The sequence below is a fragment of the Rhineura floridana genome, chromosome 2 (genome assembly GCF_030035675.1).
Source record: "Rhineura floridana isolate rRhiFlo1 chromosome 2, rRhiFlo1.hap2, whole genome shotgun sequence".
In the NCBI taxonomy this organism is placed as follows: domain Eukaryota; kingdom Metazoa; phylum Chordata; class Lepidosauria; order Squamata; family Rhineuridae; genus Rhineura; species Rhineura floridana.
In genome coordinates this window covers 96269679-96293907 of record NC_084481.1, presented here as the reverse complement: position 1 = coordinate 96293907, position 24229 = coordinate 96269679, and the positions used below count along the sequence as shown (strand labels likewise).

The window sequence follows — 24229 nt, the reverse complement described above, 5'->3', positions numbered from 1 at the left end:
CAAGAGGTGCAAGATGGAGAAGCTCTGCCAAGGTTTGCCTAGTGAAAGACAAATTTGGTCTATAAAAATATATATATTCAAGAGAAGGTGATGTTACATGCTTCAAGACCCATTCGGTAAATTTAAATGAAGGTGGGAAGTGATAGACAAGATTCAAGGCAAGGGCAAAAACGTTCTAGGAAGCAGACTTTGTAATGTGCTAGATGCAACAGCAGTTTGAAAACCTTTGCGCTCTGTAGCAAGAAGAAACCAGTTTCCAGAATTTTCCTGCATAAAATTTCAATGTTTAATCAAAGCTTTTGATATTTACTGATCAAGCTCCTTATATCAGACCAGATAATCCACTGTGTTCAATATGGATTGCATATAGCAGGTGTGTCAGCCAGGGTGTTGTTGGCTATTTAAAGGACTTGGCACAGGGCCATGATACAAATTTGCTTGAAATTTGCATATGCTAATATATATGTCTAGATGCCTCTGAGCAAATGAATTTGGTGAATGGGTACCCAATTACCGAAGTGTTCTGAAAGAAATTTTTAAAAAAGGATTTTAAAAAGGAAGAAATGGGGCAAGAGATCTGACTCTGGGGCTCAGCCCCCTGGACCACTCTATAACAATGCCCCTGTGTGTCAATCTTTTACAGCAAATACAAAAAAGAGTCTAGTTGGACCCTAAAGGGTAACAGATGTATTGTGACATAAGCTTCCATGGAACAGCACCGATGTTATCAAATTTATTAAGTAATATTTGGAAGTAGGGGTGATTAGATAGGTAGGTAGGTAGGTAGGTATGAACAGTGGGGCCAAAAGGCTATGAATTGCAAGAGGGTCAGCCTGTGAGATTTCTAGCAAAGCTCACATCTGCACAAAATAAGCACAGTGACTATTTAGCACTGCAGTAAAGGTGTCAAAGCTAGGGAGCTTTATTGTCTTCATTATGCTCCTAGGGTTCTGTACCTAAGCTTGTGTTATTATTACCAATTACTGCTGTTGTAAATAGTTTTGCATGCTTATATTGTGCATGTATTAGTTTTGCAAATAAATGGCGGACTGTATCTTTTGTATTTCATGATATTTTGGCACTACTGTCTGCAGTTTGTTCCTCTACGTGTTTGCATGAGCAGATAGATAGATTGATCTGCCGACACAGGATAATATTCCATGCATCATCAGAAGTAGGCTCTAATCCATAAAACCTTGTTGCAATAGCAAATTTGCTGGTATCTAAAATGCCACTAGACTCATTTTCGTGGGTTGCATTGTGACTCTAGGTAAAGTCATCTTCTGAAAACTGTCTTCCTGAAAGGGATGGAGGACACATTCATTCAGATTGCATTTGCCAAATGGGTACTCTTGGATGAGACCGATTATCTAGATCCATTTCAATCGGGGTTCAGGCCCGGTTTTGGCATGAAGATGGCCTTGGTCGCCCTGTATGATGACCTTTGTCGGGAGAAAGACAGGGGGAGTGTAACCCTGTTGATTCTCCTTGATCTCTCAGCGGCTTTTGATACCATTGACCATGGTATCCTTCTGGGGAGACTTGCTGATCTGGGAGTTGGAGGTACTGCTTGGCAGTGGTTCTGCTCCTATTTGGCGGGTCGTCTCCAGAAGGTAGTGCTTGGGGAGTTTTGCTCGGCACCCTGGGTCCTCCAATATGGAGTCCCACAGAGGTCAGTATTATCCCCCATGCTTTTTAACATCTACATGAAGCCGCTGGGTGCGGTCATCAGGAGTTTTGGAGTGCGTTGCCACCAGTATGCTGATGACACGCAGCTTTACTTCTCCTGTTCATCTTTCTCAGGTAAGGCTGTCAAGGTGCTGAACCGATGCCTGGCTGTGGTAATGGACTGGATGAGAGTGAATAAATTGAAGCTCAATCCAGATAAGACTGAGATGCTGTTGGTGGGTGGTTCTCCTGACCAGATGGGAGAGGTTCAACCTGTCCTGGACGGGGTTGCACTCCCCCTGAAGGGGCAGGTTCATAGTTTGGGAGTTCTTTTAGAACCATCCCTGTCACTGGAGGCACAGGTAGCCTCGGTGGCACGGAGTGCTTTCTATCAACTTCGGTTGGTGGCCCAACTACGTCCCTATCTGGACAGGGAAAACCTTGCTTCAGTCGTCCATGCACTGGTAACCTCAAAATTGGACTACTGCAATGCACTCTACGTGGGGCTGCCTTTGACGACGGTTCGGAAGCTGCAGCTCGTGCAAAACGCAGCGGCCAGATTGTTAACAGGAACTCAGAGATATGAACATATAACACCGATTCTGGCCCACTTGCACTGGCTGCCCATACGCTTCCGGGCTCAATTCAAAGTGCTGGTTTTGACTTATAAAGCCTTACAGGGCTTGGGACCACAATACCTGATGGAGCGCCTCTCCCGATATGAACCTACCCGTACATTACGTTCAACATCAAAGGGTCTCCTTTGGGGACCCACCCAGAGAGAAGCCCGGAAGGTGACAACAAGGAAACGGGCTTCCTCTGTGGTGGCCCCCGAATTATGGAACTCTCTCCCTGATGAGGTACGCCTGGCGCCAACATTGTTATCCTTTCGGCGCTAGGTAAAAACCTTCTTGTTCTCCCAGGCATTTTAACATTTTAATATCTACTTTTAACACCTACATCTATCACTCACAATCTTAATATTTTAGTAATTTTAATATTAACATCTTAAACAGCTTAATATTTTAACTGATTTAATACGTTTTTATACTTAACATTTTAGGATTGTGTCTGTTGTTGTCTATGTGTTTAACTATGTTTAGTTATTTTGATATATTGTTTAAGTGTTTGATATATGTTTTTAATTGTATACTGGATGTTTTTATGCTGTGAACCGCCCAGAGAGCTTCAGCTATTGGGCGGTATAGAAATATAATAAATAAATAAATATAATCCCAAAGGGCCCCTGCACTGCAGGACAGTCTAGGATTTTGACCCCTACTCAGTCATGAGATTTAACTAATAACCTTAAGCAATATACATTTTCAGCTTGATCTACCTTATAGGGTTGTTGTGAGAGTAAGTAACATAAGAAATACAAAGCACCATTACACAGTTAAAAAGCAATGTGATAACTGACATTTTCCCTAATAATTTAGTTGGTGGTGATACTTTAATTGATAAAGATGTTTGACACATTAGCACCTAGAAGACGATTGATTTTTTTGAATTTTACAGAGCTCAGGAAAGAAAAAGTGACCACCAGAAGAACTGGTCATCTATATATGTGAACCTCTTAACCGAGGTAATACTAAAGAAGTAACTGTGCATTGATTTGTACTAGGCAGATAAGTGAACTGCCTCCCTGATGTAATCATGCTCTCTTCAGCCAGATGATCTGAGGGTGGAATAAATGGCAGACGCCAACCACACCCTGACCACAGTGAAGGAGTTCATTCTGTTTGGGATCACCGACCGCTCAGACCTGCAGACCCCGCTCTTTGTCATCTTCCTCCTGGTCTACATTATCACTGTGATGGGGAATCTGGGAATCATCATTTTAATCAGGACTGACAGCCACCTCCATACCCCCATGTATTTCTTTCTCAGCCACTTGGCCTTTGTCGATTTCTGTTATTCCTCCGTCGTTGCCCCTAAGATGCTGTCAAACTTCTTAGCAACTACAAAAACAATTTCATACTATGCATGTGCAGCACAGCTGGGCTGCTTCCTCACTTTCATGATCACAGAGTGTTTCCTCCTGCCAGTGATGGCGTACGACCGCTACGTGGCCATCTGTAACCCGCTGCTTTACAGGACCATCATGTCCCAGAGAGTCTGCATCCAGTTAGCGGCTGGCCCTTACACATACAGCTTTTGTGTTGCATTGTTCCACACGATAGTTACATTTCGTTTGTCCTTCTGCTCTGCTAAGGTGATCAACCATTTCTACTGTGATGACCTCCCACTGCTAGCCCTTTCCTGTTCCGACACCAGCACCAAACAGATACTGATCTATGCTTTTGCTGGTTTTAATATAATAAGCTCCCTCCTCATTGTTCTCATCTCTTATACATTTATCATCTCAGCCATCCTGAGAATCAGCTCAGCTCAGGGCCGCTACAAAGCTTTCTCCACATGTGCTTCACACTTAACATGCATCACCATCTTCTATGGAACTCTGATCTTTATGTATTTGCAGCCTAGTGCTAACCACTCTCTAGCAACGGATAAAATTGCTTCCGTGTTCTACACAATCATAATTCCTATGCTGAATCCTCTGATCTACAGCCTGCGAAACAAGGAGGTGAAGCGTGCTCTGAAGAGAACAATGGAATGTTTTATGGTTGTTCATGGATGAATACAATTTTTTTCCAATGTACATTATTCCCTACAATTGAAAAAACATTGAAGTAAAAGCCAGAATCCTCATATAAGCAGTCTGCAGAACCTAATGAATTCCCCACAAGGATTTCTGTCTGTGTTCTTTTGACACCTTTGCCACTTCATTCTTCCACTGCCCCACTCGCTGGTTTCCTGCCACTGCTGAAACACATAATGTTTGTATGTATGTAAATATTTGAATTAGAATTGGGAGAGAAATTCAATTCTGTTTGCATTTAAAGCCAAATTTATCAAATTTGCACTTTCCTAAAAATATGAAAACCGAAACACTGTCATCCTTCAAAATTTGCACTTGTCCAACCAAGCAATATTTACAAAAATGCATATATTAGGAGAAATGGCTTACAAAAATGAGTACATTAGTCAAAACTGCCTACAAAAATGTATTTATGAGGAGAAATTCACACTAAAATGCTGAAGAATTTTCATGAAGTTTTTTTTAAAAAAAATGACAAATTACTGTAGAAATGTGGAAAACTGAATTTAAGATTGGAAAAATGAGAAACTGAGAGAACCAAAATTAACAGATCCATCCCTAATTTAAATCGAATCTCTGCCCTGGTCCAATTTACTTACTGGTCACTACCAAACATGCCATTTTTAGGGAAGGAATTTCTGGTTCTGTTCTAGTTCAAGTTCATCCCTTCCAAAAAGGAACTAGCTTCAGTTCATTCAGAAAGAAAATCAGTATTCAGAATGTTATAAGCTGCTGTGATGAAGTATAAAATATATTTAAGAAGACTCAGAAAACATCAAAATGCTCAGACAATGGATGGGGGCCTGGATGCACTCATTAAAAAGGACAAATTTTCAAAAATGTGCATATATTTTGTCATATGTTAATTTGTATCATCTTTTGCAGGTGATGGAGGAGAGTCCAAAAATAAATCAGGGATAATATGTAATAAGATGTCAGACAATGTCGTTAAGCTTTTCCCATAATGGTATTTCTATACTAGAAAAAGGTTATCCTGTTTAATTTCTGTCCACCACACTTCTGTTAAAGGCACAAAAGCACTGCTCTCCCCCAATGCCAATCATAAACGAAGGAAAGAACACAAGAGTAAAAAACAATTGACAACTTGAAAAAATATTTTTAAATTTAAAAATATTTAAAATAACTATCTCTAACTGTGTAAATTATATAGAATAATGGAATGGAAGAGTTCAAAAGGGTCTATAAGCCCATCCAGTCCAGCCCCCTGCTCAATGCAGGAATGCAACTTAAGTGTTACAGAATCATATATACATGTATATTAGAATGGTGGGCTAGGACCTGAGAGACCAGGGTTCAAATCCCCATTCTGCCATGTAGCTCACTAGGTGACTTGAGCCAGTCACAGTCTCTCAGCCTAATGTACCCCACAAGGTTGTTGTGGGGATAAAATGGAGAGTGTAGTAGAAAAGCAGTATATCACTTTGAGCTCCTTGGAGGAAAGGTGGGATATAAATATAATAAATCAATAAAAGAGGTGATGAGAGACTGAAACAAAGCCAGGAAAGCAACTATGTCCCCACCCTCCATGCTTTGATTGCTACATCCCACTCCTGATATTTTACAAACACAGGCCAACTTGCCAACCTTGGTAAACAGCAACAAAAATACTCTGAGCATGGGCAATTTTTCATTCTAAACTCACTGAAATAATTGTCTTTGCTCATTCCTGTCTTGGGGAAGATTTCCACCTTTCAGCCCCATTGCACCCGATTCAATTCATTCCATGGTTACTTTCCGTCCCTTCCCCCATTTCAGTATTAATTTACACCCATTTGACCCATGGCTGCATTTCATATTAGTTTCTACTCCACTCTCCCCTAATCCTCATTAATTCTATATCTTTCCTCTAGGACAAAACACATGCTTTGTTGACAGAGCTTGGAAGTATCTAGTTACAAGTAACAAATTACTTGTAATTCATTACTTTTTTGAGTAACGAATGGGTAATTCCTTTACATTTTGATTGTAATAGAACTAGGAGTAATTTTACTACTTTTGTGGAGTAATTGTAACGTTTCCAGCATTACTTTTGGGCATTACTTGGGGGGGGAGCAGGGGAAGTCTTCTGCTCCTCTGATTTGTGGATGAAAATCATGTGCTTCAAACTGGGCTTCTGTGCAGCGTCGCTCTTTCCTCATGCTCTGTGGATGGGTAGGAGGTGACAAGGGAGGAGGCGGAGAGTGAGACGGGATGGAGTGGAGAAAACAATTATTTAAAAAAACGGATAGTGGTGGTGAAGAATGGAGTGGAGGGGGAAAGGATCCAGAGGTCAAGAACATGGATAAAGGAGGAGAAAGAGGCAGCAGCAGAATGGAGATAAAGAAGTGTGAAGGTGAAAGATGACAACATGTGTGTGTGTGTTTGCACTTGGCACACAAAGTGGCCTCCACCACCACCCTCTCTGGGTACTGTGCTGCATTTGCAGTATTTTAACTTTCTTGCATCTCAGGGGAAAATGTTTGCTTGGGTGAGTGTCCCTTAGTTGGTGGCAGGGCAGGTTCCCAGAGGTGGTTGTGTGAGAGAGATTATGCTGGCTGGCTGAGTGGGGGGGGGGTTGCACTTGATTTGACATGCAAAGATCTGAGTAGTGGCCTCAGCCTCCCTCCCCACCAACCTTACCAGCGGAGAGACCACCATTGCTATCTTATGAATAAAAATAATTATTCTACTACCTCTGTATGTGTTTGTTTATTTTTAATGTTGTTTTAGGCTACTTAGATGTGCAGCAGCCAAGGCCAGCACCTTGTAGGCGTTTTTTTTAAGTAACTGAAATGTAATTGTAGTGATTACTTTGGAGGAAAAGTGAAGTAATCAGTTACTTTCAGAGCAATTGTAATTGTAATGGTAATTACTACTTTTTGGGGCCATGTAACTGTAACTGTAATTTATTACTTTTTAAAAGTAATCTTCCAAGCTCTCTTAGTTGATTAGGAGCTTCTTACTGCAGCTACTATTGTTGGAAGATCTCTTCAAGGAGAGAAGATACAGGAAATGCCTCAGATTCCTTCCATTGAATCACTCAGTGATTAAGTGACTAAGCACTCTTAGCAGCAGCAGCTTTACTTGCCTACATTTTGCTTTGTATCTCTTGATCCTGGTAACGTAAGGACTTACATTTTTTTTAAAAAGGGGGAAGCTATGAGTCTGGACCTGAGAATCCCCCACCTTACAGAAGGTTCGAAGGAATGAACAGGAAGATGAACAAGAAATCATTCAGTGTTGTACCACAAAATGAACTCAATTCATCTCCAGCAATTAAGTTAAATCCAGAGATTAAAGGGAAATTCAAACCAAGAGTAGAGATGTTGAATAATCAACAGGGAAACACTCTGACTGACTGAGATTAAATAAAAGGAAGATGGAAGCAATACATTGAAAAACTATATAAACTATATAAAAGAGATGCAGAGGAACCGTATGATGTAGAACCAGAAATTTTAGAATGTGAGGTCAAAGCTGCTTTTAAAATACTTGGAAGAAACAAATCACCAGGAACATATGGCATACCAATAGAGTTGCTACAAGTTACTGAGACTGAATCTGTCCAAATTTTGACAAAAATTTGTCAACAAATACGGAAAACTAAACAATGGCCCACAGATAGGAAGCGTTCAATATATAACCCAATTCCAAAGAAAGGGGATCCCAGGGAATGCAGTAATTATCAAACTATTGCCTTAATATTCCATGTAAGGAAAGTAATGCTCAAGATTCTACAACAAAGGCTCTTGCCATATATGGAATGAGAAATGCCAGATGTACAAGCTGGATTTAGAAAAGGAAGAGGTTCCAGAGATCATATTGCAAACATACTAATAGAACAGATCAAGAAATTTCAGAAGAAAATCACTCTGTGCAACAGCCTCCAGCAATTATGGTAACATCTTTCAGCGTCGTTCAGAGAATTTTGATCTTTGTTCAAATTAACTAGTATTCCAAGCACTGACCAAAGTGCTTTAACCCAAGACCTACAAGGCAATATTCCTATGACAAAGAGCTAGGGTGGCCACATCTTGTTTCTCAGGATTCAAACAAGCCAGTTTGTGAATTCTGCCTTCAGCCATGCAGGTTCTATATCTTGTTTCTGACAAGGCTCCACAAAGTTAGGACAGAATTAAAATGACTCCCCATTTGCAGGGTGCAAAATGGGGGGCACTTTTATCTACATTTGAAGATGTGGCAAATTTTTTAGATAAGCTGAACATTACCTAAACTCTTGAAACTCTACCAGGCTGGTGGCTGCCATTTTAGATTTCCCAGATTGACCCATTCATGTTGGGATTTCTGTAATGGTGGTCACCAGTAAAACAGAACTTTAAGAGCTCAAGTAAGGTTCAGCATGCGCACACACAGATGCACAGTTCACAGGGGGACCCACCTAAAATGCAAATGACAGAAAGCAGTTCTGTCCTCTCCTTCTTCTCTCCTCCCCCCCCCCCACCATCCCAATTCAGGCTCAACTGTTTCAAAAGTGTGGAACTTTGGCCTGGTACTGGATATTACAGATCAGTTAGCTGAATGTTTGTTGTGAGAAAAAAAGTGAAAAGCTATATTAACGGAATCAATTATTAATTGAGGGCCAGTGTAGTGTAATGGTTAGAGAGTTGGACTAGGATCTGAGAGACCAGGGTTCAAATCCCAACTCAGTCATGAAGCTCGCTGGGTGAGCTTGGGCCAGTAATAGTTGGTAGCCCAACTACGACCCTATCTGGACAGAGAGAACCTCGCCACAGTTATCCATGCTCTGGTAACCTCTAGATTGGACTACTGTAATGCACTCTACGTAGGGTTACCTTTGAAGACAGTTCAGAAACTTCAGCTGGTGCAGAATGCTGTGGCCAGAGTTCTTACTGGGGCTAAAAAATATGATCATATAACTCCTGTCCTGGCCCAACTGCACTGGCTACCAATATGTTTCCGGGCCAGATTCAAAGTGTTGGTTCTTACCTATAAAGCCCTTAATGGCATTGGACAGCAATACCTGACGGAACGCCTCTCCCGCTATGTACCTACTCGTTCGCTGCGCCTGACGTCGAAGGCCCTTCTCCGGGTTCCAATGCACAGGGAGGCCTGGAGAGTAATAACTAGAGCTAGGGCCTTCTCAGTGGTGGCCCCCGAGTTATGGAATGCCCTCCCCGACAAGATACGCCTGGCGCCTTCTTTGTTATCTTTTTGGCGCCAGGTAAAGACCTACCTCTTTGCCCAGGCATTTAAAAATTTAAAAATTTTAATTTTAATCTATTTTTGTCTTAATCTTGTTTTATATATCTTTTATAGTCTATTGTACCCACGCTCATTTGTATGTTAACTTGTTTTTATATTGTTGTACACCGCCCTGAGAGCTTGTTGCTATAGGGCGGTTTAAAAATGTAATAAAATAAATAAATAAATAAATAAATAAATAGTCTCTCAGCCTAACCTACCTCACAGGGTTGTTGTGAGGATAAAATGGAGAGAGTGCAGAGCAATAAGTAATAAGGGCAGCCCAAGGTCCCTGAGCTAGGAGCCAAATCCCGAAAGAACCTATATCTTAGGAGACAGATCCTAGGAGAAGGAAGCCCATAGAAAGCTAGTTTTCAACACCACCCTAGCAGGAAAGCTTCAGGGGACACTGTAAACAAGGCTAAATTCCAGTCGGAGAGAAGGGGGGAAAGGAAACTCCACCGACACATACAGGGAGAGAGTCAGCTCAGTCCTTGCTAAAAAGGGCAGCTTCAGCCTTCCTGAAACACAACCACAAGCTCTGTTTCCCTAGGTTAAAGAAAGGTCAGGCTGTTCTAGGTGGGAAAACAACAAACACAAAAGACTTGCCTGGAAGGCGCAGCCCCTTGATTAGATTAAAAGCAGCCAAAAGCTTAAACAGCCCCGCCCCTCGCTCAGGAAGGAAGGAAGCCTGAGAGAATACTAAAGAGTTAAGCCCCAGCTGATAGCCATCAGCCTCAAGTAACACATCATTGGCTGGCAGCAGTAGCTGGGAGGAACCAGCCACACATATAAAGTCAGAGCACCCTAGCGAGGGAGCCTGCTCCACGAGCTAGAGGGAGCCCCAGCTGATGAAGCGTCAAGGCGAGTTTGGCAGCAGGGCGAGGAGGCCAGGGCCCCCCACTCTGCCCGTCTGTTCCCTGACCTCAACTAAACCGCAGTCTCCAACCCATTGACGTAATAAACCTTAAACAAAACTATGCAGGTAAGAAGCCAGCAGGGGTGTGGGGGCTTTCCAGTGTTTTGCACCGCCTGCAGCATGTACGACTGTCTGCCTGTTGGACAGAAGTCGTGGGTGTGCTCTCGGTGCAATGAGCTCCTGGCTCTCCGGGAACGACTTCATTTCCTTGAGGCCAAGGTGGCTGACCTGGAAAAGCTGAGAGAGGCAGAGAGGTGTGTGGAGGAGGCCTTCAGGGACGTTATAGCTGTGTCCCACTCCAACGATGATAGCTCTCCTGCTATCATGGAGAACGATGGTCTCGGGGAAGGAGAGCATCCAGCTGAGGAAGAGGGAAACGATCCCTTAGAAGGGACCCATTCCTTGGGGGATGAGCAGCTATCCTCTCGTGCCGAGGATATATCTCCAGGGGGTGGAGGGATCCTTGTAGTGGGTGATTCGAGCATTAGGAACATAGACAGTGGGGTGTGTGATGGGCGTGTAGACCGCAAGGTGTTTTGCCTGCCTGGTGCGAAGGTTGCGGATATCGCCCGTCGTTTAGATAGTTTGGTAGACAGTGCTGGGAAGGAGTCAGTGATCGTGGTGCACGTTGGCACTAACGACATGGGGAAATGCAGCCGTGAGGTCCTGGAAGCAAAATTTAGGTTGCTAGGTAGGATGCTGAAAGCCAGGACCTCCAAGGTGGCTTTCTCTGAAATGCCACCGGTTCCACACGCAGGCCCAGCCAGACAGGCCCAGCTTCGCAGTCTCAATGCGTGGATGAGATGATGGTGTCGGGTGGAAGGGTTCGGATTTGTTAGGCACTGGGCAACATTTTGGGACAAGCCGGGCCTGTACAAAAGGGACGGGCTCCACTTGAACCAGAATGGAACCAGACTGCTGGCACTTAAAATTAAAAAGGTAGCAGAGCAGTTTTTAAACTGACTGAGGGGGGAAACCCGACAGGAGCTGAGAAAGGTCCGGTTCGGAACAAACCTCCCCCCTGGGATAAAAACCAAAGAAATGATGAAATTTTAAAAGGGGTAGGCCTAGAAGTAGGCATTGTGAGAGCACGGGCACAGGATATCAATTCAGAAGAGCAAAATTACCACAGGCCTAACCACAAGTGCCAAAGACACTTGAAGAGAGACACTGCTTACAAGTGCCTGTACGCTAATGCTAGGAGCCTCCGAACCAAGATGGGAGAACTGGAGTGCTTGGTCTTAGAGAAGAGCATTGATATAGTGAGCATAACCGAGACCTGGTGGAATGGAGAAAACCAGTGGGATACGGTTATTCCTGGATATAAACTATATCGGAAGGACAGGGAAGGACGTATTGGTGGCGGAGTCGCTCTATACGTGAAAGAAGGCATTGAATCCAGCAAGCTCAAAACCCCAAAAGAGGCAGACTCCTCCACAGAATCGTTGTGGGTGGTGATACCGTGCCCCAGGAGGGACTTAATACTGGGAACGATCTATCATCCCCCTGATCAAAATGCTCAGGGAGACCTTGAGATGAGATATGAAATTGAGGAAGCATCCAAACTAGGAAATGTGGTAGTAATGGGTGACTTCAACTACCCAGACATAGACTGGCTGCATATGTGTTCCAGTCATGACAAAGAAGCAAAGTTTCTAGATATTCTAAATGACTATTCCCTAGATCAGTTGGTCATGGAACCGACCAGAGGGATGGCAACCCTGGACTTAATCCTCAGTGGGGACCGGGACCTGGTGCGAGATGTAAGTGTTGTTGAACCGATTGGGAGCAGTGACCACAGTGCTATTAAATTAAACATACATGTAACTGGCCAATTGCCACGAAAATCCAACACGGTCACATTTGACTTCAAAAGAGGAAACTTCACAAAAATGAGGGGATTGGTAAAAAGAAAGCCGAAAAACAAAGTCCAGAGGGTCACATCACTCGAAAATGCTTGGAAGTTGTTGAAAAACACTATATTAGAAGCTCAACTGGAGTGCATACCGCAGATCAGAAAAGGTACCACCAGGGCCAAGAAGATGCCAGCATGGTTAACGAGCAAAGTCAAGGAAGCTCTTAGAGGCAAAAAGTCTTCCTTCAGAAAATGGAAGTCTTGTCCAAATGAAGAAAATAAAAAAGAACACAAACTCTGGCAAAAGAAATGCAAGAAGACAATAAGGGATGCTAAAAAAGAATTTGAGGAGCACATTGCTAAGAACATAAAAACCAACAACAAAAAATTCTATAAATACATTCAAAGCAGGAGACCATCCAGGGAGACAATTGGACCCTTGGATGATAAGGGAGTCAAAGGTGTACTAAAGAACGATAAGGAGATTGCAGAGAAGCTAAATGAATTCTTTGCATCTGTCTTCACAGTGGAAGATATAGGGCAGATCCCTGAACCTGAACTAACATTTGCAGGAAGGGATTCTGAGGAACTAAGACAAATAGTGGTAACGAGAGAGGAAGTTCTAAGCTTAATGGACAATATAAAAACTGACAAATCACCGGGCCCGGATGGCATCCACCCGAGAGTTCTCAAAGAACTCAAAGGTGAAATTGCTGATCTGCTAACTAAAATATGTAACTTGTCCCTCGGGTCCTCCTCCGTGCCTGAGGACTGGAAAGTGGCAAATGTAACGCCAATCTTCAAAAAGGGATCCAGAGGGGATCCCGGAAATTACAGGCCAGTTAGCTTAACTTCTGTCCCTGGAAAACTGGTAGAAAGTATTATTAAAGCTAGATTCACTAAGCACATAGAAGAACAAGCCTTGCTGAAGCAGAGCCAGCATGGCTTCTGCAAGGGAAAGTCCTGTCTCAGTAACCTATTAGAATTCTTTGAGAGTGTCAACAAGCATATAGATAGAGGTGATCCAGTGGACATAGTGTACTTAGACTTTCAAAAAGCGTTTGACAAGGTACCTCACCAAAGGCTTCTGAGGAAGCTTAGCAGTCATGGAATAAGAGGAGAGGTCCTCTTGTGGATAAGGAATTGGTTAAGAAGCAGAAAGCAGAGAGTAGGAATAAACGGACAGTTCTCCCAATGGAGGGCTGTAGAAAGTGGAGTCCCTCAAGGATCGGTATTGGGACCTGTACTTTTCAACTTGTTCATTAATGACCTAGAATTAGGAGTGAGCAGTGAAGTGGCCAAGTTTGCTGACGACACTAAATTGTTCAGGGTTGTTAAAACAAAAAGGGATTGCGAAGAGCTCCAAAAAGATCTCTCCAAACTGAGTGAATGGGCGGAAAAATGGCAAATGCAATTCAATATAAACAAGTGTAAAATTATGCATATTGGAGCAAAAAATCTGAATTTCACATATATGCTCATGGGGTCTGAACTGGCGGTGACCGACCAGGAGAGAGACCTCGGGGTTGTGGTGGACAGCACGATGAAAATGTCGACCCAGTGTGCGGCAGCTGTGAAAAAGGCAAATTCCATGCTAGCAATAATTAGGAAAGGTATTGAAAATAAAACAGCCGATATCATAATGCCGTTGTATAAATCTATGGTGCGGCCGCATTTGGAATACTGTGTACAGTTCTGGTCGCCTCATCTCAGAAAGGATATGATAGAGTTGGAAAAGGTTCAGAAGAGGGCAACCAGAATGATCAAGGGGATGGAGCGACTCCCTTACGAGGAAAGGTTGCAGCATTTGGGGCTTTTTAGTTTAGAGAAAAGGCGGGTCAGAGGAGACATGATAGAAGTGTATAAAATTATGCATGGCATTGAGAAAGTGGATAGAGAAAAGTTCTTCTCCCTCTCTCATAATACTAGAACTCGTGGACATTCAAAGAAGCTGAATGTTGGAAGATTCAGGACAGACAAAAGGAAGTACTTCTTTACTCAGCGCATAGTTAAACTATGGAATTTGCTCCCACAAGATGCAGTAATGGCCACCAGCTTGGATGGCTTTAAAAGAAGATTAGACAAATTCATGGAGGACAGGGCTATCAATGGCTACTAGCCATGATGGCTGTGCTCTGCCATCCTAGTCAGAGGCAGCATGCTTCTGAAAACCAGTTGCCGGAAGCCTCAGGAGGGGAGAGTGTTCTTGCACTCGGGTCCTGCTTGCGGGCTTCCCCCAGGCACCTGGTAGGCCACTGTGAGAACAGGATGCTGGACTAGATGGGCCACTGGCCTGATCCAGCAGGCTCTTCTTATGTTCTTATGAGAGCCGTGTATGCCACCTTAAGCTCCTCGGAGGAAAGGTGGGGTATAAATGTAATAATAAATAAAATAAATAAATTAGAAGAATGGTGTTCCCGCTTTGAGGGGGCATGTTTGCCACCACCCATATTGAGAAGAAGGCTCGGGAAGGTTCTTGAACAAAGCAAAGGGGTCAGGTGTTGTTGTTAGGGCCAACTAGGAAACAGGGATCAGCGGGTATATAAGACCGCTCTTCCCTGGAACACCTGCCTTTTTTGCCTTGCGGCACCCACCCTCCTTCCCTCGTCAGTATGGGCTTTGCTAGTCTCCAACAGGGCTGAGTAGGAATTTGGGGGGGGGGATCCTGCTTTCAGAATCCCTTTGGTTTCACCTACTCCATACCGCTTGGGTCGATTCGATTGGCTTTCTGGGAGTGGTTTGGGTTGTTATGCTTTGGTTGGTGTGGAATTCGGGCAGGTGAGGTATTTGGGGGAAAAGGAAGGAGGCTGAGGCATTTTGGTAAAGGGCACTCCCTAGGGAACCATCAGTGCTTAATGTCTTGTGCGGATCTGGGGAGTGTCCTAGTGGGAACGGCTTGCGCATCATGGTGAACGCCTGTACGGTGGGGCCAGGATGCAGAAGTTGGAACCACATATCTGACTCCAATAGCAAGGAGGGATGGCTTTTCCCACATTCTTGGTGGGGAGTTACAGTCCAAGGTGACTGATCTGATTTAAGATCGAGGGAGAATTCCCTACTAGTTAGTCTGCACCTCACCTGCCTGAAGGAGTTAAAATTGGATTAATTGGATTGAATTCGATTATGGCTTAATATTTATTATATTTTAATAAATATAACATTATACCATAACTGTGTCATGAGTCTTCTTTGGTGTGGTGGCAACAAGTCTTGCTGAGGAAGCATAAACAAAGCTTCCACAAAGGCCTACCCTTTGGAATTCCTTCCCCTTAAATATTAAATAAGTGCCATCTCTGTTATCTTTTTGGTGCCTACTGAAGACCTTCTTCTTTCAACAAGCCTTTTAAATGGAGGCCTTATCCCAATCTGTATCTGTGCTGCAATTGCTTTGTAAGATGTTTTTAAAGTTGTTTTTTAAAGATGTTTTCAAAGATGTTTTGTTTTATTGTTTAAAAGTCTTTTGTTTTTAAGATGTTTTAAAGAGCTTTTAGTGTTTTTGTTTACCACCCTGGGTTCCTTCTGGGAAGAAGGGTGGGAAATAAATTTGATAAATAAATAAATAATATTCTGGGGGTTCCCCTGATTGTCTGGAGTGAGGGCACATGGGGGGAGCAGAGGGGAAGAAAGTCCCATTGTCCTAGTGGGAAACTTTGACCTGGCTTGCTCTAGCGCAACATAGTAGTTAACTACATCCCTAGGTGGATAAAGTCTCAGCTGTTGACTTGTGGGAGCCATATAACATTCATTTATTCAGAAGATGTAGATCTCACCTTTCCATTGTTCAGAACAGCTTACAACAATTGAAATACAACAATCTCATAATAAAACAATATAAAAATGGAAACAAGTTCAACAGATACAGGGCCTAAACAGAGTTCACCATATAACACACTCCAGATTGTAAGTATTTTGCAAGAGACATTTAAGTGCACACCAGCAGTTTAGGTTTGTGCAATTAAAATCGATTAAAGAGCTGTGTCATCCTGGTGCAACAAATCCACTTTTTAAAAGATGGACATTTTACAGCTGGGAAAGTGATGGGGAAATCACTGAAAAGAGTGGGATGAACTAATGATTAACAGAAAGATGTATAACCACTGCACAAGCAGTCAGATGAATGCTCATGGTTATATAACCTCCACACAAACAAATTAGAATGAATGCTCAGTAAAGACCAGACATCGTGTAATCTCTGTGTAAGCTTTATTCAAGCAAATCAGGATGAATGCTCAATAAGCAGGTCATCTGGAGGAGCCCATAATAAACTGTTTCTCAAAATGAACCAGAGGCCCATATTTCTAGTGCAATCAATTGTGCCTGACATATATTTTTCTTTCTTTATCTCTGCACAGGGAAAAAATGTATTGCAGGGGAAGTGATGCTAGAAAACCACACAGCAAGGACTGAATTCATCCTTGTGGGGTTGACAGGCTGCCCAGAACTACAGCATCCACTTTTTTTGTTGTTCCTAGCGATACATATTATAACCCTTGTAAGGAATTTAGGCATGATTGTGCTGATCAAGTTGGATCCCGGACTCCACACCGCCATGTACATTTTCCTAAGCAATTTGGCTTTCATATATGTCTTTTACACATCTGTCATCACCCCTAAAATCCTAGCAGTTTTGGGGGCAACGAATAAAACTATCACTTTCCTAGAATGTGTTCTACAGATGTTCCTCTTTATTGGCTTGGGGAATATGGAGTGCTATTTCCTAGGTGCAGTGGCGTATGATCAGCATGTGGCCATCTGCAACCCACTGTTCTATAAAACTTCTGTGTCCCTCAGTCTGTGTGATCTTTTGGTTGATTGTGTCATACATTGGGGGATTTCTGAATGCTATGGTTGATACCTGTCTTACTTTCCAAATGTCTTCCTGTTACACCAATGCCACCCAATGCTATTTCTGTGATCTTCCACCACTGATCAAGCTTTCCTGCTCTGACACTCGTATCATGAGATGTGGATTTTTTTTCTTTGTCTGTGTTAATAAAATAACCACAGTCTATCCTATACTGGCATGCTCTGTTTTCTCTGAAGACAGTAGGGCCACCCACACACCACACATACACACAGTTACTGCATGAGTGTGGGGAAAGCAGCACCATGCTGTCTGGCCCTACCCCTGAACTCCATGCATTCAACACTGGTGTGAAAGGTGCCTATGCATATTCACCTGGAAATCCGTAAGACTGGTACATGTGATTAGGACCTCTAATTGCCACAGGATTCACAATTACATGGAAACCCCTTACATGAGCACAGCTGTACATGTCCAGGTGTTGGGTTATTGGGTTGGAAAGCATCAGGGCTGACCCTAGGATAAATAGCGCCCTGGGCAAGGAGTGCCTTTGGCACCCCCACCACTCACCCAGGGCCACCCAGAGGGTTTATAGGGCCTTGCTGCTGCCCCCTACAAAAGCCCATGCATATGTGTACATAGTTGGGGGCCATATGCAAGAATTATTGCATGCATGGACTACATGTGAGAATTGTCACTAGCAGCTCCTCCTTGTCCTGGGCTCAAGCAGAATTTATTTATTTGTTTGTTTGTTTGTTTATTATTTGATTTATATCCCGCCCTTCCTCCCAGCATAAGCGCAGGGCGGCGAACAAAAGCACTAAAAACACTTTAAAACATCATAAAACAGACTTTAAAATAAATTAAAACAAAATATCTTTAAAAACATTTTTTAAAAGCTTTCAAGACATCTTTAAAAAAAGGTTAAAAACATTTTTAAAAGGTTTATTTATTTATTTATTTATTTATTTATTATTTGATTTATATCCCACCCTTCATCCCAGCAGGAGCCCAGGGCAGCAAAACATATTAAAAAGCAATTCCAACACAGATGCAGATTGGGATAAAGTCTTAACTTTAAAGGCTTGTTGAAAGAGAGAGGTCTTCAATAGGCGCCAAAAAGATACCAGAGATGGTGCCTGCCTAATATTTAAGGGGAGGGAACTCCACAGGGCAGGTGCTGCCACACTAAAGGTGTTTCCTATGTTGTGCAGAACAGACCTCCTGATAAGATGGTATCTGCAGGAGGCCCTCACCTGCAGAGCGCAGTGATCGATTGAGTATATAAGGGATAAGACGGTCTTTCAGGTATCCTGGTCCCAAGCTGTATAGGGCTTGTACACCAAAACTAGAATCTTGAACTTGGCCCGGTAGCAAATGGGCAGCCTGTCATGGCCCCGTCAGAGGACTCCTCAGATGAGGACGACTCGGGAGTAACAGCAGCAGACCCAGGAGCAGCAGGAGACACGGAGGAGCCTCCTGAGAATCCAGCTCCTTCTGCCCCTCAGCTGCAGAGCACCCCAGGGACAGCAGAGGCCCTGCAGCCAGACACAGACAGTGAACAGGATACTCCCCCCTCACCTGCAGAACGTAGACAGCAGAAGGTCAGGCAGAAGAGAGGCAGGCCTGTCTCCTTAAGGCCCAAACGCTGAGGGCTCACACCTGCTGTCCATCCTGCTCTTTATAAGGCACACCTTGGCTGCAGCTTGTTGCTGACTGCAACGTCAGGCGTGGTTTTGTGTAGACCTAGTTTCCCTGCAGCATCTCTTTGACTGACCTCTTTGGCAATTGATCCCGGATCTCCACTGACCTCGCTTCTGGACTTCTGACTCGGCAAGTACGCTTCGGATAGGCCTGGCAGATTTACAACCTGACTGCTGGCTAAGGACTTTCCTTCCCTGCCAAAGACCCAGGAATTTCCAGCCTCCCTGGCACTGCTGATGCAGTGTAGAGCTGACACAGCCAGTGCAATTATTTCAGCAGCAGGGTGACATGTTGGCGATACCCTGCCCCAGTGAGCAGTCTCACCGCCAAATGATAGATGTACTTCACTTTTTCTTACATGGGGATAAGGGATTAGGGATCAGGTAGCTCTTCTCCTGAGTACCTCCTCCAAATTCCAAACCCCTTTTGTCACAGTTTCTTTCCTCTTCCTGCAATCAGTCTCATGGGGCTGCTGGTTGTGGCCTGCTGCTGGCCTTCACTATTCACTCAGGAAGGATAACTCCCTTGACACCTGGCTACACACCACTCCTATAACTTTCCCTGTGGCAACCGCCACAGAAAATTACTCTCCAGTGGCACCTTGCCTGGAGAACGTAGGTGGCATTCACAACTATATAACATACTTACTTCACCATGGCCGGCAGAGGTCCCATTATGTAACAATTACATGTTGTGATTCAATGTCATCTTGCACTGTAATCTTGGTTACATGCACACTAGCTCCTTAAAAAGCAGGGAGACCATTTTGTCTGGGTGCAGCCAGATAAATCTGCACCCAGCTGCACACATCTTTATTGTTTGATTGGAATACACCCAGCCCCACTGCTGATATCAAACCTTTTAGGACTGCCCACAGCAAAGTGTTTCTGCATACACCTCAAAGTTGCAACGGATTGATTGACCAAAATCAAATCAATTTTGAAGCTGGCGTGAAAGGAAAACACATCCAATCTAAAAAAAAAAAACCGTTTTTTAGAAAACACATCCAATCTCAAAAAAACAGTTTTTTAGTAAATAGGGGTGGAGTTTGACAGACATGATGTGTCCCCAGATTCACAACACAGAGGTGGAGATGCACTGAAACCAGTATAACTGCAAGTGTGTCCATAGCGATAAATTATAAAGGTATCAAGCTGGCCTCTTACAGCTTATGACTTTATTTTATCATTATTTATATAGTGCTTATAGTGTTTATAGTATTTAAAGTGCTAAGTGCTCAGTAACATTGTCTCAAAATAAAGCTGTGTTCTACTGATTTTTATCTAGTGCAAATGATATCAAAGTGGAATGAAAAAGAAACACTTTAAAGCTAACTGAAGAAAGATTTTTGTCATTAGTATTCAAACAACCTGTAGAATCTTTTAAAAAAATTACAGAAACTTGCTTTTTGCCACCATAGTTCACGGCAGACAGTACATTTTTTAAAAGCCACTGAGCTCAGCTCAGTGTCCCAAGCAACCGCCCAACTTGCCCACCCCTAAGGTCAGCCCTGAGAAGCAGGAGACAGGAGTTCAATCTCCAACAAGAAAAAGGCAGGAATATGGCCCCACTTTTAGAAAAGTGCTGTAGTTCATTAGTAGGTCACATGCTTTGCCTGCAAATGGTTCAAGGTTCAATCCCCAAGTAGGGCGGGGAAGGGCTTCTGTCTGAAACCCTGGAGAGCTGCTGTGAGTCAGTATAGACCAAGGATAGGAATGCTGTGGCCCTCCAGATGTTGCTAGACTACAGTTTGCATCATCTCTGGCCATTAGTCATGTTGGTTGGGTTGATGAGAGTAAGAGTACAACAATATCTGGAGGGCCACAACATTCCCACTCAGCTGATGGAGAGGGTTTAATCCTGCTCACACTCTCCCCACCCCGGGGACCAACTTTGATAGATGGGTGGGACTACTCACCTGTGAATCACCAGTGGTCATTATGGCATTAGATGATTGACAGTTGGGTGGTCCTTCCCCCTGTCAAAGTTGGCCCATGGGGTGGAAGGAGATAATGATTTGTCCTGTCAGGTCAAAAAGGTTCCCCACTGTTTCACAAAAAGAAAAGAGTGCCAGTACTCCATATCAGAGCATACCATCAGAAAAATAGCAGTAGCCTTACCTATTCCTAAAACTTTGATACAATGACCCCTGGAAGTCCCAGCATAAATATACAGTCTACATGTATTGTCTTTGAAAGTTGTTGTTGCTGCTTTTTAATAATGTTAATACTTTATTATCTATTTTTTGTAAATTGCATTGTTTTTCTTGATGTGTATTCTGTATTTGTGTTTATTTTTTGTAAGCCGCCTTGAGGGCCTTTTGGTCAAAAGGAAGCATAGAAATGCTGATGCTGATGCTGATGATGCTGATGATACTGATGATGATGATGATGATGATACTGATACTGATGATGATGATACTGATACTGATACTCTGGCCATGCAGATAATGCTAAAAATTGGCCTGCCTATGATAACTGATTCCTGCTCTGTCTGTATTATTTAGATTAGAAGTTACCACCACCAGATCACTGCCTTCATGTTGTGAATCTCCATGCCCTCTCTCAGTGTTCCTAATGGTCACTAGACAGGATGCAATCACTTACTATGAGATGGCAGAACTCCACTTAGTTAAACTAAGGAATTTGCTCCCACAAAATGTAGTATTGGTCATCAACTTGGATGGCTTTAAAAGAGGATTATACACATTCATGGAGGATAAGGCTATCAGATGTCATCTTTGGGGTCCCCTCCAATCCTGTGATTCTGTATCTGTGAGATGGGATTATGTGGGAAAAGCGACTGCTAAAATAATCAAACCAAAAGTTGTTTTGTGAAGTTAATGGCTCTAGCCAAGTCTGTTAAGTATCTCTTTGCATAACTAAAGAGTACAAAGTGACTGTTTACCACAGATAATACTAGCTGGGAATACTTCCAGAAGATGGGTTAGAGAGGGCAGGTTTTCTCCCTGCTGCCCTTGCTGGAAGTGATGCCATTGGTGAGGGTAAAATAACTGTAGGCCTGAGGTCAGTCTTGTCTTGAACTGGGCTGGGAAGAGACACAGAGGCTTGCCTTGCTCTCTGTGCTAAATCCAAAGCTATGGCTTTTGGGGGGCAGAGGTGGCTAGAAACCTAATGGGTGAGCAAGATCTATTGGAGTGTTAACGCTGTGAGCCCTTCTTTCTTAGGCTCAGCCTGTACATGTGTGTATATAAAACCATCTATCACAAAGACCCCACAGTCTCCGGGGACCTTCATTCCAAGGAAACAAAACCCGAGGTATGCACTGGCATGCCTGAAATCCCTCATTGCTCAGAGACTGTGGTGCACCTAATAGTATGTTCAGACAATCTGCCCAGCCTCTTTTTTTTTTACTTTTTTGAGGGGAAAGATTTGTATGAATCATGCATGCACACAACACATACTACAGGCATGCAAACATTCACACCAGAGGTCTTGTTAGGGGGAGCCCAAGCTCTGGGCCTTTTGTGCTGGGCCCCAGATGTCCTAACCCTTTCCCTCCCTCCTTTACAATATCTCTATGTATGTATAATAATATAATATAATATAATATTGCTTACAGGGCAGCTTGGCACACTGCAAAGTGCAGTGCTGTTAAGAAGCCAGCGACCTGCCATCTTAATTTGCCCAGGCATCTATAGATATAAATATTTGCACAGAGGGACTATTCTGGTGGGAATGTGGACTGACCCATTTTATCTAATGGGATTAGCTCAAAGGGGCAGAACCATGCTGTGTGAAGATGATGGACAGCTCTGGGCAAGATAAGCAGAAGGAGGAATCATGGGGCCAATTTTGTCATAATGCGCAGGCATCTTTCTCATTGTTCTAAGTTAGGGCATCATGTCCAAACCATCATTAGTTCCAGAGAACCTGCTTCTGCCTTTCTGTAATATAAAGTAATGTCTTTGAAACTGAGCTGAATTTTAATGATGCACCAAGGAGCCAATTTGCCAGAACTTTCAGACTTCCCACATAAGTTACATAATGGCAGGCTGGCAAGCAATAACTTTTTAATCATGCCCATGAGGGCTTATTAGTATAGTTGGGAGTTGACACTGTTACTGAAGATATGAGTCAGTTGCATTAAACTGATCACCTCAAATCCAGAGGCAGAAGCACCCAAAGGGGCAAACCCCTGGGAATTTTCATTTTTGTTTTCTTGCCAGAGTTGGGACCATTAGACTGAAACAGTGCAGACAGTCTCCATGGTGCATGTCTTCGTTCCCCAAAAAGGAGTAAGAATTTACTACAGTAAATTCCCTAGGAGAGATTGATGAAGAGAAGAAAGCTAATTATATGATCTCCAACTGCAAGATTACACAGAACATTAATCATATGATTTTACCTTCTGTTCTATTACATATGACAGAATGAATCCAAGCATGAGTATCATTCTTCTAAGCCATACGTCTGCATTTTCCCAGTCTGTGCCCATTATTTGTCCTATCTCCTGCTGACCCCACAGAACAAAGCCCAGAACAGGTAGTTTTAACTGAGACCTGCTTATAGAAAGCAGCTGCATGCAGGTTAAAGTATGACATATTGACTCCAGTCAGTCACACAGAAGAAGTTATGGAAGAGGAACATTAATCCATTATGCTTTAAACTGAAACTTCAATCATGGCCTCCTCACGCTGGGAGCAAATTACCATCCCTGTCGGGAAGGCTAGTGAGCATTCTTTGTCCACAGTAAATGTGAGATGGGGCAGGGCCAGTCCTACCATTAAGCAGAGTGAGGCAGTCACTCAGATGGCAGATACTGTGGTGGGGAGTGATACCCAAGTATAGATGGAGCTTGTGTGCCTGCCCAGTGGCACTTCAGCTAGCCTGGTGCCCTCAAGTGAAATGGAGGGTGCTATCCCATTGCCAATGTTTGTTTCTTTGTTTCATTCATTCATTAATTCTAGCATTTATCGACCACTTTTCGCTGTAGATAGTCACAAAGCAGTTTACACAAAAAATCAATAAACAATCAAAATGATACAGAGCTTAAAATAAAAGGCACATGTAAAAACTTAAGTTCCATAAATAAGCATAGTACAACTTATTTCAAATGCCTGCTGACATAGCAAGGTCTTTGTCAAACACCTGATGTTCACCAAGGAAGGGATTGTCTGATCTCAACCAGGAAGGAGTTCCACAGAATGAGGCCCACAATACTGAATGCACAACCCCCGGTGGATGCAAGTCATGCACCTCAAACAGGTCTGCTGAGGCCCACAGTCAGCAGGATCCCAGATTCTGAACTTTCTTTAAAAAAAAAAAAGTTTTTAGCCCTCCTAGAAAGCAAGCTTGAAGCAAAATGCTCAGAAAACCTTCTAAGAGATTTCTGTGAGGTGAACCGGCCTGCCAGCTCCTGCCTTTCAGAGTT

At 43.2% G+C, this 24229-nt stretch overlaps 2 protein-coding genes across 2 annotated transcripts in view; both read left to right on the top strand.

Moving 5' to 3' along the window:
* KDM2A (lysine demethylase 2A) overlaps nt 1-24229 on the top strand; it is a 542877-nt gene that overhangs the window by 43934 nt on the left and 474714 nt on the right. The window lies entirely within an intron of this gene.
* On the top strand, nt 3359-4309 carry LOC133377932 (olfactory receptor 8U3-like). Its single transcript, XM_061612728.1, has one exon. It carries the CDS (start codon nt 3362-3364, stop codon nt 4307-4309), a length of 948 nt encoding a protein of 315 aa, XP_061468712.1. The 5' UTR covers nt 3359-3361.

What these genes read in the sequence shown, in the direction of transcription:
- LOC133377932 (XM_061612728.1), top strand. Translation starts at nt 3,362, where the DNA reads ATGGCAGACGCCAACCACACCCTGACCACAGTGAAGGAGTTCATTCTG.